Source organism: Eschrichtius robustus, chromosome 9 (assembly GCF_028021215.1).
Source record: "Eschrichtius robustus isolate mEscRob2 chromosome 9, mEscRob2.pri, whole genome shotgun sequence".
Classification (NCBI taxonomy): Eukaryota; Metazoa; Chordata; class Mammalia; order Artiodactyla; family Eschrichtiidae; genus Eschrichtius; species Eschrichtius robustus.
The window spans coordinates 36878602-36893046 of record NC_090832.1 but is presented as its reverse complement, the minus strand read 5'-3'; the positions used below and the strand labels follow the sequence as shown (position 1 = coordinate 36893046).

The 14445-nt window shown below is 38.7% G+C and overlaps 1 protein-coding gene across 3 annotated transcripts in view; it reads left to right on the top strand.

Moving 5' to 3' along the window:
• Positions 1–14445, top strand: part of NCOA7 (nuclear receptor coactivator 7) — a 144989-nt gene that overhangs the window by 19988 nt on the left and 110556 nt on the right. For all 3 annotated transcript variants that reach the window (XM_068551101.1, XM_068551102.1, XM_068551100.1), the window contains exon 2: positions 5529–5639. In XM_068551101.1, coding sequence (XP_068407202.1) covers positions 5590–5639 — 50 coding nt within the window. In that variant the 5' untranslated portion in view covers positions 5529–5589. The remainder of the gene's footprint in view (positions 1–5528; positions 5640–14445) is intronic.

Here is a 14445-nt window from a genome sequence, read left to right as displayed (position 1 = left end):
TTGGTCCATGGTAGATGCTTCAAAAAGGGATCTGCTTGTTTGTTGTTGTTGTTCTGCTGAATGGTTGGTTGTCTGTGAACATTCTGGATCTCAGGGTTCACTGCCTCCTCTTCTAAGTCCTTGCCAAGCTGCCTTTAATGATCATGTCTAAAGTTTTGCTACGGATCTATGTGATGTTCTCCAGTGTGTAATTTGCACACTCCCTTTTCTATTTTGTTGAAAATTAAAAAGTATTTGCCTCTTGTCAGGCTTTTGGCATTTTCCACATATTCAACAACTCCTGACCCTGCCAGTGATGTTTTAGAAATCTCATTTGCACGTTCTCTTCCTAGAGAGAACTTATAAAGTGATCTGTCTAGCCCAGAGTTGGTTCTTTATTTAGAGTATCTAGGAGATTTGATGAAACCTCTGTACTCATCTTAGGTAAAAGAGCACTGAAACCCACACTTGTTTAATTCTTTTCAGGTCTAATTTCATTTCCCTAGGCAAAGAATAATGGAGTAAGAGTTGATGAGGTCTCCAGTCATTTTGCCATCCATTGCCTTTGTCCCATTCAAGTGATAGACCACTGGCCTGTCCTTGATCATCACCTTGATTCAGGCATAACTTTTTAGTTCTTTGTTGCCATTAAGTTCTGTTTTCTGTTGCTTTGCTTCTGTGACACACATTTGTTTATCTGGGGGTGTTATCTCCTACATGCTCCCCCTACATGTTTGTGGCAGACTTTTGTTCTATTTCTGTGTCTTTCTTCCCAGGTTTCTTGTTCAAAAGAGTATTCAAATTTCTGACCTTGGTTAACACTGATATTTGAATACCCTTTATGTGTTTAGATGACAGTATGGCTTTGAGAAAGACTGAACACCTGTCATATTTCAGTATAAGTCTAAGTATTTTCTAGGAGGAAATGTCTGCATAGAATGGTACATTTTGGTCTGTTCCTTATGTGGCCAAATTTAGTGTGACCAAGGCTTAAAGCATGTTGTTTTCATTGTTTCATTTGTATAATAGGAAACCTGTTGTTGGGAAAACAGTTGATGGACATCATGGGTGCTCTGGTGTTTTTCTAGTCCTCACTGGTTATACCTGAATGAACAAGGAGCTGCAGTGTAGCTGTGAAGCCAAAGAGCCACCCTGGGCTGTGTGGGTCCACGCTGGTTTGATGTAGTTAGGGAGTCTGGTAGCTCTGTCCTTAAATCCCTTCTAAGTGGCGTCATGCGGAGCATCAAACATTTGCTGGTGACACAGAAAATACTTTGTCTTCAACACAGCTCTTATGAAGTAAGGATTTTGTATGTGCTGGTTTCTTTTTGTTTTTTTGTTTTTTTGAATAATGAACTGAATGTAGGTTTAAATTGACCATCCTGATTTAAGATTACAAAAAAATATTTAGATAGAAGATACATCTTGTGTTCCCTCATACACCGTAAATGCAGGAGACTCTTGTAATTCTGTAATACACCGTAAATGTAATACACCGTAAATGCAGGAGACTCTTGTAATTCAGTGTTTGGACGAGTCTGGGGTTTATTGATGTGAGGAGAAAGTCAGCATTAAATGAGAAAAGGGCTTTTAAGAAGCCCATTATAACCACTTATAATGGAAAATGTAGTTCCCATTAGAGATTGATTTAAAGGAGCTCTGGTTCTTCACTGAAGCATGAAGGCTGCTGGGTGGTGCGCTGTGCAAATCATTTTTATAGCATCCTTTGCTGATCTCTTTCTGGTCAATCTGTTGGTGTGTCTAGACCTGAAAGAACTGCATCTGTCTTGTTTAAGATATGTATAAATTCCCAGAAGTTTAAAAGAAACCAAAGATTTGGATTTTTTTTATTTATCAAATAGAAAATGGAAAAAGGGCTCTGCCAGTTCTAAACAGACACAGCAGCACCAGATGTCAGTTCTTGGATCATTTAATCTTTTTCTCTTGTACTTATTTTTGTCAATATTTTTCCACTAGAACCACATATTAGTTTCTGGCTCAGCTTGCAATATAAAAATTTTCCAATTAGATTGTTATGACTTCATTTTTATTCATGAGGGGAAATCTAATAAACAGAGATCATCACATATGGTGGCATGCAGGAGAGGAACTTTAAAATAAACCACCTGGCCAGGGCAGGGCAGAAAGCCAGGGTTCTAATTCTATCTGGAGTTCCAGAGAGGCTGGCTTGAATCTACATTCTCCATTTCCAAATAATTGTTAACTTGGGAGGAATCCTTGGATTGATATCAGTTTGCCATGTAATTGATCTTATCCCCAGGACTGGATTAATTCCTTGCTTAGCTTTTATGTGGCTTTTCTGCCTAGTTCTGTGTTAGGTATTTAGGGAAGTATAAGGAAAGTATGAAACATGATGGTTTTTGACTTGGAGGAACTTTGGTTTGTTTGGGGCTGAGGAGGCTAAGTGAAGTGGCATTGTCACACAGCGTACGATTAAGTGCCTCACAGTAAGCGATAAGTGACACGTGAAGTACGCTTATACGGCCGAGAGAGAAGGGCACACGAGTGGTCGGGAAAGCAGAATTGGGCCCTTGTGCTGGATCTGGTCAGAAGGAGGAGTGTAGCAAGGTTACCTCAAGCTTGGGAAAAGAGTAAGGATTAAGGTATAGAGTTGGGGAGCAGCCCAGTGGGTTCAGGCCACATGTGAAATGGAGGTTATGAGAGTTGGACACTCGGCCACTGTCTTTTCTTTGTTACCACAGTTCTTGAATGAGTACTTCCCTCATTCATTGAAGCATGGCTTCCATCCCCACTACTCCACTGAGGCAGTCCTGTTGGAGGTCTCAGTGACCCCCATCCCACTCACGGCCAGGCACATTTGTCCTAACCTGTAGAGTCTACGCCGAGGCATTGGAAGCTGCTGATTCCAGACCACTCTTTCTAACTCATCTCCAAATGCTTTCTGGCTCCAAAGGTTATTGAAAGACATTGAAATAAATGTACACCAAACTGGATTTAAATCTCTGCTCCACCAAGGCTGGTAATGTTGAACTAGGGAAATTAGTATCTCTCAGCCTCAGTTTAATGGAAGTAAGGATACCTAACTCGTATTGTGGGTGTAAGGATTAAAAGAGAGAACATGGGGATAATACGTTGAAATAGTGACTTAACAGAAGGTAAGCATCGTGGCTGGTTTCCTTTCTCTGCCCGGTAGCTACTCTGCCCATCTTGCCCTTTTCATGCCCATACTTATGCTCAGGTATTCCCTCTTTCTGCAATGCTGTCTCTTTTTCCTCTTTACTTATTGAAATCCTCACCACCCTAGAAGGTTTACTTTGTCACCTCAATCAAAATTGAACTTTGTGTCTTCCGGATTCTTAGTGTTATTGTTTGGACAGCTCCAGGTTACTAACTCCACATTTTATTGTGGAGTTAGTTTAACGATTGTATCCCATTGACCTGACACTCATCTTATTTTCCCTACTGGTTGGTAAATCCCTTGAGGGCGCCACCATGTCAAAGACATGGAGATAAAGCAGTAAGAGTTGAAACTGTGTCATCCATTGTTTCCATACAGGACCCTGTGCATAGTTGTCATACCTGCAGGGTGTTATCATTGTACTGGTTTTTTTTTTTCTTTTCTTTTTCTTTTTTCCTTAACTACAACCATATGTTGATAATTTCTAAATCTCTTTCTCTAGCCCTCACTGCACTCCTGTGCTTTACATGAAATCAAACATCTGGTGAATGTTTCCAGTTGACTATCCCATGAGCACTCAAAGGCAGTGTGTCCAAAGCTGATCTTTCATCTGTTTCTGCTCCCCCCTCCAAATGCATGCCACTTCCTGTAGATTGTATCATATCTGTGGTTTCACAGTCTACCCAGTCCCTGAAGCGGAAACTTGGAAGGCATTTATCATTCCTTTCTGTCCCATGTTGTCTACATGGAATGAGTCACCAAATCTGAACTCACTTGCCTCCTAAATATTTTTTGAACTTGTGCCCCCTCTTTCTGTGTCAAATACTGCTGGCCAAAGCGTGGGCCCTCCTCTCTCTACTAGTTTTACTGTAATATCTTTCTAGTGCGTCTGTTTTCCCCGTTCTCAATCCTCTCAAGTCCATCCTCTGTGATCTGTATATGTTACACTCCCTCCTTCCCTTTGGTGATGTCTGCCGGGAGTGGTGCCCTTGGGTCAGCATGATCACTTAGTGACATAGGTGCTGACATAGGTGCAGGGAAGGAGGTGGCAGCGCATAATGCATAGCTAGGATTAAGTTCAAGCTCTTCACAGCATGACATGAAAGGTCTTCATGACCCCAATCCTGCCCATGTCTTCATCCTCATCTCCCACTGTTGCCCTGCTTCACATTTGATCCTGGAGCAACAGAGAAATATTGTGTCTCCTTGCTTTTGTTCAAGCTGGAGTTGCTTCCTGTACCGTTTAACCAGGAACCCATACTCATCCTTGAGATCTTGGTGTATGTGGGGATTGCAGTGGGGTGGGCCCTGCATAAGGCTAAGTGTTCTTCCTCTAGGCCCTGTGCCTTCTTCATAGTGATTTGTATCCCATTGACCTGAAATCCTAAGTGTCTCCCTTGCAAGACAATGAATTTCATTAGGCCAAATATCATGTTTTATTTATCTCTGGTCTCTGATACTTATCACAGTACCTTCCCTGTAATATATATTGTGAATTAAATTGTTTATGGAGTTGAGGTGGATTAATAAATAATTTTGATTAATGAAAATTCTTTGCTTTTACTTTGAGACTCATTCAGGGTGAAAAGACAGATTTTAGGAAAGGCTAATGCTGTGCAGACAGTTTAGATTAGTGAACCAGGCAGTAAGTAGACATTGGGAATTTTTGAGCAGGGGCATGGCATGATGAAAGTGGTATTTAAGGAAGATTGATCTGGAGACAACCTCTTATTACAGGTTTAAATCGGGTTGCTTCTGGGAAACATAGGTGAGGGTTGCAGGGGTGGGAAAGAAGGAGTGGCAGAGACAAGCATATAAAGCCATTCTGAAGAATAGCTTCCTGAGGCTTTGTACTTTCATTTCCACATTTGCTCAAGTGGGATGTACTCGCTGGCATGTTTCCGAAGTAAAATAGAATACTGATTTATTTTTGTTTTTAAAGAAAGAACATTCTTGTAAAACACCTAAGTGATCCATTTTTCCTCATTATGTATGAGACATATGTCATTAATGGCTTCAAAAGAGTGATTATGAATTCAAATATTAAAAAAAAATTAGCTTCTGCATAGCTAGCCTAAAGCCTTCTAAAGTCAGTGGTTTTTGTTTTAGCACATTTTGAAATAATTGTTAATTATGAGGAAAATACTTCAGTTTATTTTTCCAGCCACTTTTTATTTTATAGTTTAACTCTTCCATTCTAATTGTAGTTTCCTGCCCCCCTCCCCTTCCCGCGGGGGCATTTGTATTTCATGTATGACTCATGTGACTATGCTTACTGGTTAAAGTTTAGCTTCCATTTGTTGGGGCCATGTAGCTCCACCCTGCTTCATTCTTCATATTGGCCGTTATAAACTTCTTAATTTACAGTAACTTTGTTATTTTTTTACAGGGTGATGACTCATTGATTAAAAAGGAATTTTTCAAATATTTTGCACTTTTGATTGCATATTATGGATACCAAGGAAGAGAAGAAGGAACGGAAACAAAGTTACTTTGCCCGGTAAGCATTCATTTTGCAAATTTATATCAGTGCTTAAAAAACGTTTGAGGGGACCTTGTTCTTAAGTATTACTTGGCATTTTGTGACTTGTGACTGTTCATAAACAGAGCAGGTAACCAGTAGAAGTTAAATGCACTTTGTTTCATCCTTTTTCTTATTTACACTAGAGAAGTCACATTTGATTGGTTCTTCTCTTTCTGTCCTTGACAGTTCTGTCAGGCCAGTGCTGCTCAGGGAATCCAACATTCTATATGCGTTGCACTGCAGATTGCTCAGAATCCCGTGTTTAACAACCTACATTGAATTTTAAATCCTAAGTACTTACTTAGTTCCTGCTGCTCTGTAGCTTAATTAGTTGAGTTATAACTAAAAATCTATGACATATTTAAAGCTTATTACTTTGTGGGGTGTCTATTACTAAAAAGTATTTTTGTGGGTAAATGGAATGGATGACCTTGGATCATTGTAGTACCTGTCATTTTTAAAGCTTGAACTCGTCCAACATATGTACATGTGTTGGTATCTGAATAGGAGTAATCTACTATATTATTGGTTACTATTTACAGATTTAAACATCTGTATGGCAGCCACTCACTAATCATAATAACATGAATGGTACACTAAAACATTTATAAATCATTTTGATGGCTGGAATGTTTTCAAACTCAGAGTGAGAACATAGGCTTAAAATGATCATTATGGTCTCCTAAATTGAAATACTTCTTAAGAACTAATTCAGCCTCACCACATCCCCAGCCCCAATATGCTTGTTAAATGTGCACTTCCTGTTTTCCAAATATAAGTGTTGGAAACTGAAAAACAAAGTTTTTCGTTGATGTTTTTATTCAGAAATTAAGCTAGGTTTTAGATTGTTAAGGAACTACTATGTGCCAAGTACTTTACGTATTATTTTATTTATCTTCACAATAAACTTGTGAAATAGGTTTTCTCCCTGTTTTATTAATGAGGTAACTCAGAAAGTAAGTATTTTGTCCGTTTCATGTAGTGTGAGAGTCAGTATTCAAATATAGGGTTGTATCCAAAGGACATGCTTCACTTAGTAATAGTAAACCATGAATAAGAATTTTTGGAAAACAAGAGTTATACTACTAATTTTAGTGAATTATTTTTTCCTGTTAGGACCCCAGAGAGTAGCAAGATTGTTTGGGGAAGGAAGAAATCAGGCATCTAATGGGTGAACCATAGAAAGATAGGACACTTAGAATAAACAAGAACTAAATGTTTATTTTGAGATAATTGTAGATTCACATGTAGTTCTAAGAAATAATACAGAGATATCTTATACCTTTCATCCAGTTTCCCACCTTATGTAACTATTGTATAATAAATATCACAAGTAGGAAATTGACATTGATACAATCCACTAACCTTATTCAGATTTCACCAGGGTTTACAAGCACTGAAGCACTCATTTGTGTATGGGTGTGTGTGTGTGTGTGTGTGTGTATATTTAGTTCTGTTCAGTTTTATTACGTGTAGATTTGTGTGGCCACCATCACAATGAAGATACAGAACAATTCCATCAAAAAGATCCCATGTGCTACCCTTTTGTAGCCATATTCACCTTCTTCCTTCTGCCCATCACTCCTGACAACCACTAATCTGTTTTCCATCTCTATAATTTGTCATTGCAAAAATATTATATGAATGGAATCATACAGTATCTAATGTTTTGAGGGTTTTTTTTCACTTAGTTCAATTCCCTTGATATCTCAGTCTATTCGGACTGCTGTAACAAAATACCACAGACTGAGTGGCTTATAAACAACAGAAATTATTTCTCGCAGTTCTGGGGGCTGGAAGTCCAAGACCAGGGAGCCATCATGGTCAGGCTTTATGTCTGGTGAGAACCCCCTTCCTGGTTCATCAAAGGCCACCTTCTCACTGTAACTTCACGTGGTGAAAGCGGCAAGGAGCTTTCTCAGGCCTCTTTTGTAAGTGCACTAATTCCATTCATGAGAGTTCTGCCCCTCATAACCTAATTACCTCCCAGAGACTACCATCTCCTAATACCATCACATTGGGCATTAGGTTTCAGCATACGAATTTTGGGGGTACACAGACATTCAGATCATAGCACTTGAGATCTGCCCAAGATGTTGCATGTATCAACAGTTTGTTCCTTTTTATTGCTGAGTAGTATTCCATGTTATGGATGTATCGCAATTTTTTAACCCTTCACCCATTGAAGGACATTTGGGTTGTTTCTAGTTTGGGACTGTTACAAATAAAGCTAGGATCATTTGTGTAAAAATTTTTTTGTGAGTATCAGTTTTAATTTATCTGGGATGAAGGCTCAATGGAATGGCTGAGTCAAATGATAAGTACATGTTTAATTTCATAAGAAACTGCCGGACTCTTTTCCAGAGTGGCTATGCCATTCTCTGCTCCTTCCCACCTGCAATGTATAAATGATCCAGTTTCTTGGCATCCTCATCAGCATTTGGTATTGTCACTCTTTTTTATTTTAACCATACTGAGAGGTGTATGGTGATATCTCATTGTGGTTTTAATTTGCATTGCTTTCATGACTAATGAGGTTCAACATCTTTTCGTGTGCTTATTAGCCACCTGTCCATCTTCTTCAGCACAATGTCTTTTCATGTGTTTTGTCTGTGTTCTAACTGGATTGTTTTCTTACTGTTCAGTGTTGCGAGTTCTTTATACGTTCTAGATACTAGTCCTTTGATATGTGGTTTGCCAGTATTTTCTTTCAGTGTGTAGCTTTTCTTTTCAACTTGCTAAAACAGTCTTCTGCAAAGCCAAAGTTTTAACTTTTAATTTTAATGATTCAATTTATTAGTTTTTCATTTTATGGATTGTGCTTTTGGCATCAAGTCTAACAACTCTTTGCCTAGCCCTAGGTCCTGAAGATTTTCTTTCATTTTTTTCTAAATATTTTATAGTATTATGTTTCATACTTAAGTTGGTGATCCATCTTGAGTTAATTTTTATATAAGATGTGAATTTAGGTCAAGATTCTCTCTCTTTTTTTTTTTTTTTTTTTTTTGCCTAGGGATGCTCTATATAGTGATTTCAAAAGCTGTAGGGCCTTCTCAGTTTGCTTCCAAACTGATTCCAGCAGTAAAGGTGACTGTGGTTCATGAACAACCTGCTCAGAGTTAACCACGTCTTGTTCCTAAGATGTAGAGTGAGGGGAGCCCCTTAAACTGAGAATGCAAGATGAAACTTCTGGAAGAACAGCATACTTTTTCCAACTCAGAAATACAAAATTTAATTGTCATGCTTGCCTTGACCTCTTGTGAAAAGTGTTCTAGCAGTGAAAAAGAAAAACATATCCAAAAATGGAGAGTGATCCTAGGAGCATAGGGATAGCAGGACAAGGCCAATAGTCAGTGGTACTATTAAAACAGTAAATCACCGTGATTAGTTACTAGGAAATGAGAGAGAGAAAAAAAAGATAAACCTGCAGTTTAGCTATTGTAATGCAGTTGCAGCCCAAAATGGTCAAGCTATTAAAAGCAAAAAGCAAACAAACAAAAACTCCAAAAACTTTATTATCAGAAAAGAGGCAGCCAAAGTTATAAATCTTTTCAACTGCCTCTGACTAAACTGTGGAATTCCATAAAGTGAAATCACCAACTGGACCTGCTTGAAAGCTGGCTTCTGACAACCTAGGGCAGTTTGCTCTGGAGTGTGTGTATACGGGCCCTCCAAGCAAGATCTCTAGGGAGGAATATAAAGAGGCAGGCCAAGGGTGCAGCCATACCACCTTACGCAAATCTCTGCTAGTGTGCGGAGGAGAGCAAAAGGAAGATTTGCCCTGATTTCTGCCTGCTACCACAATATGTATCAGAAATCCTAAAAATTGCTTTTAACCACCCCCCCCCCATCCCTTTACCCTTCTGAGTGTTTAAATAGTCTGTTTTCTTGGTGCACTATTTTACCCTGTGGTTTCATAAACATTGTATGATTGTATGTAGTAAATAATCCTTTACCCACCCCCTTTGTTGATGGTTCTCTCTCTCTCTCTCTGAAGTTAACATCAAAGCAAAGTTAAGTTTAAAAGGCCCCATTTTAATAATTTTGGATTGAAATTAGTGATTTGAGGATCACCCAATACTTTCTTTCTTATAATTTATCTTGAAATATGCCTGCGTAGATCTACATGGACATGTGATTCAGCATCACTACTAGATAAATCTATTCGGGATAAGCCCTACGGAGTTTTCAGGATCTCCTGGCTCTACCCCACCTGGTTTTCACCATCTTCAGTGTTTTATACCAGTTGTTTATTCCAGATCAAATGATTCATGAGACATTTTTCCATGCTTTTGCAAATAATTTGTATATACAAAATTAGTATATTATATATGTGTGTATTAATTCCTTGATACTTGACAAGTCTTGAAACCAAATGAAAAACTGAATTTTTAAAGCAAATTATACTTTCTGTACTATCCTCTGGAGTGATCGTTATTCATTATGGCCCCTGTTCCCTCTTTCTTCCCTTGTAGTTAGAATGCAGGTATTTTTTTTTCAGAAGTGCTGCAAGGGCTCCCTTCTTCCACGCTCATTTTGACGTTATTTGGCTTTTGCAGAATTTAGTACCCTCTTAGTGATTTTTGTGTAGGTCCCTTTGTGCTCTTTGTATATATGTTTCATCCCCGAATATGATTTGACTGCTGTGGAAACTTAGACTCAAGGGGTTTGAATAACTTCAATGAGATTACACAGCAGGTGGGTGAGGCAGCGTTTGAGCCCAACTCTGTCCTTCTCCATCCACAGCTTATGCTCTAGATGCTGCCCGGGGCCATGTGGCAGCTCAGTGGCAGCATGGCACCCATAGAACACAGGTTACCTGACCTCGTGCTACTCACATTGTGGGTTGAGTAGATTTCTGTGGGCAGTCCTGGCAGCTTAACATTAATTTATACCACTGTAAATTAATGTGCAGAAATGCATCCTGGATTCCAAAGATCTAAGTGACCTTTTCTAAAAACAACTTGTTTATAACTTGAAGACATCCCATAATCCATGTCTTATATACTTTATCCATCCGTAATATGGTTAATGTCAGACTATTAACCAACCAAGGCAATAGGAAACATGCAGTCTGTATACCCCACCTGTGTAAGTCAGTGGTTTGCATTACAGTGATCCACTTTACACCCTAGGATTGCATCTTGTCTAAAAAGAGTAGTTGCCCATAATAGAAATGAATGCAGAGATAACATTTGGACAGAAAATCTCAGCTTGCCCTTTGGTCAAGTACAGAGTCTAAGATCCAGTGGAAGGCGTCACCTGGATGTGTCTGGCCAGTTGATCTCCAGCTCCAGCCCCACAGAGGCAGTCTTTGAACTTTAGGGGAAGAGCCCTCTCTTTGCGGTACAGCTGGGCTAAGGATGCATATACCACCTGGGTGGAGTGGTGTGGTGTGAACTCTTGCCCTTCCTTTAATTAACAGTCTCTAATTGTTTTTTCCTGCTAGCCAAGGACCATTAGAGAAGAAACTTAGTATGTCCCAGATTTGAGGAAAAACTCTATTATTACCAGTTGTTGGATTCAGATATTGTCATATTGCAGAGTTTAATTGAGTCGGTGTATGAAAAGCAAATAGACCCATTTTCAGTGCTTGGTACATGTTAACTCTATACCTTCTTAATATTTGGTTAATATCTTCTCAGTTTTACTATGCCTACCGATTCTAAAGTTAATAGTAATAGCACTTGTGGTGCTTTCTAAAGTGCTTTCCTGTGCATTCCCTCACTTTAACCTCACCATGATCCTATGGGTAGATAGAATTGCAGATGATGAATCTGTAGTTCGGAAGGTTAAATAACTTGCCTTCAATCACTTAGCCTTGAAATGGAGGGTCTGGGCCCTGAACCCCAGTCTGCTTTGTCTGTATCTCTGATTATTTTTCTTCATTCCATGTTGTATCGGTTTAAATAGCATTAAACATTAATTTTTACTTTGTCTGAGAGGGGGATTAGAACATATTCATAGCATCATAAGTAGGGGAAGTTGTATATGGATTTGGAAGTAAATGTTCTAGTTAACTTTATTGGAAACCATATCTGATTTCAGCTTCTAAGAACCATCCTAGAGGGCTGTTGGCACTGTTAGGGACACACGCCTGTAGAGATCCATAGGCCTATCCAAGGACAGTCTCGTGTGTGACCTTCTGAGCTCCTATTTGCTGTTTATGTGTTTACAGTCATTCCCCCCCAAGATGGGCCATCTGGAGGGAAGGGACTCAGCAATAGTTCAGTGCTCTTTCCTTGTGCCTTGTTAAGTACTGGTTGACATATAACAAGTGTTAAGTATTTTTTGACCAACTGACAGACTGAGAATATTTAAAACAGCTTCTTTAATGTAGGATATAAATGGTTTGTGAGTCTTAAGTTTTGTCACTATAAATTTTTCAGTATTCAGGAATTTTATTTATCTTAAAAAAATTGAGAATATTTTAAAACTATTTCCTGTGAAAAAGCTGTGTGTGCCTTATTGGAAAATATTACTAATTACCAAGTAAACTCTTGCCTGAGCTGTAATGTCGTTTCAGGCTTATGTTTCCTATTTTCTTGATTTGAATTCAAATCAAGTGGCTCTTAAGGGAATATTTACATATTGCTTGTCATTCATTACTGGGAAAAACAGCCATGGCCAAGTTTGACCTGCTAATGCTTTCAGGAAATCATTAACTTTTTTTTTTACAGATTAAAAAAAAAAACATATAAACATTTAGCCATTAACAGTTAGACTCATGCTTTTGGCTTCATTTTTAAAGAACAGGCAGAGTTACTTGATTTAATTCCATGGAGAATACTGCTTTTCAGCTGTAGGTTACCAACCCATTGGGGCATCATGAAATCAATTTAGTGGATAAGAACCAGCATTGTTTTAATGGAATGGAATAGGATAGATCAATCTGGACTGAGCTAGACTGAATAGAAAATATCAGCATGTGTTGTATGTAGTCAGAATAAATAATATTTCATGAAAATTTTCTTTTAAATATTTATAAGGATGTTTATATTGAATCACAATTAAAAATTTCTTTTTATTGTGGGCCATATTGAACAATGACTCATTGATTTAGAGAATTCTTTGGTGCTTAGTATACTGGCAGTGAGGTTATTTTTCCTCACTGAAAAACAAATTTCCTTGATCTAACGCACATTAACCAGTTGTTCAAAGAAAGCTGTACATAAGGTACTTGTTATATAAATATACTTTCCCACAGTGCAGTGTAGTGGGTCTAACTAATTTTAAGGATAAATGACAAGCATGTCTTTGTTTAACCTGAAATTCCCTTGCCGATCTGGACTGTCCCAGATCCTAGAGCGAGACCCAAGGAAACTGTAATTCAACAAAACCACCAGATGGAACTAAGCTTAGGCAACTTCCACTTTGGGGCCTCCTGGAGGTTTCTTCTCTGTAAGACTACTTACTATGTGGAGCTGTATAGTTTTCTTTTCTCTTAAATGAGAATAATAATAGTACCTACCTTTTAAGATTTTTGAGAAGGTTGACTGAATTAAAATGTATAAAGTCTTTGTAATAAGCACTATTGAAAAATAAGCACTAATGAATTTTAATATAAAAGCATGCTGCCTAAGTAAGGAATATAGGAATAAATGAGAAATTGAGAAAAAGCAAGAATAAATATATAGGCATAAATTTTGTGTACATTTCAGGGAGTTTATCTATCCCTTGAAACTTGTCCATGCTCTAGTCACGGCCATCAGTGAAAGACCCAAGACATGACTCCAAGACACAGAAAGACCAAAGCACGTGAAAAGAACATGGTTTAAGCCACCTCCCTCCTTCTTAAATGTTGCTGCTGACAGTCAAGAAAGACTTCAGCTGAACTCATTCCTGAGTTTAGACTTAAATTTGACACGACTGGCTCAAGATACTCTTGTCACATGCATTTGAAACCGTTCACTGTTGCTGGTACAACAACTTTTCAGCCAGAGAAAATTGAGTTCTGAACCAGAAAATGCTCTGTGCTCACAGCTCTGAAAGTTCATTGCTTATGCTCGTAGTCCGGCATGTTGGTGATTTTAGTAGAAATTTTCCTGTCTTCCCCCCTCCACACGCACACAAATTCATATCTGAAAATTCCTACACTCTTCACCCCCTCTAACTCATAAGTCAAACGCTGATTGCATTTCCTCCCTCACATCCTCCCACATTAGTCTTCCTGAGGTACACTTCACATATGTCACTTCTGCATCCCCAATTCTTCTCTTGAATTTGAGGTTCTGCACAATACGGCGCATTCCTACCTTTCTGTCTTTATCTCCTACTTCGATTTTCTATACATGTCTTACTCTTTGCCCCCTCAGAACTTTGCTTTCATTATACAAAGAACTGCCCTTCACGATCCTCTTTTTATTTACAGTGATGTCAAACCCATCACTCGGGCACACCCATCTTTAATTATGACATTGTCTCCTTGAGGCCTTTCCTGTTTCATTTAATCCTTCACCACCACCCACGCACATAACTAGATGTGCCCTCCCTTGCCACTTGAGCCAAGGCATTGCTAGGCTTCCTTATCCCTTCTCTTGGGGCCCTTAACATAGTCTGTCTTTGGATACACCCAGTAGCACTCTCATTTCTCCGCCTTATTTGCTCGTGTTATTTGTTGTCAGTTCTTTTTCGTTTTTGTATTCCTCACAGGGTCTAGCTTCATGCCCTGCACCTAACAATCACCCACTCTGAGTGATAACCAACATGTACTATTTAACAGAGATTGATTTGTGTACTTGTCTAATCTCATAATTACCCTGGTATCATCCTAATTACAGAC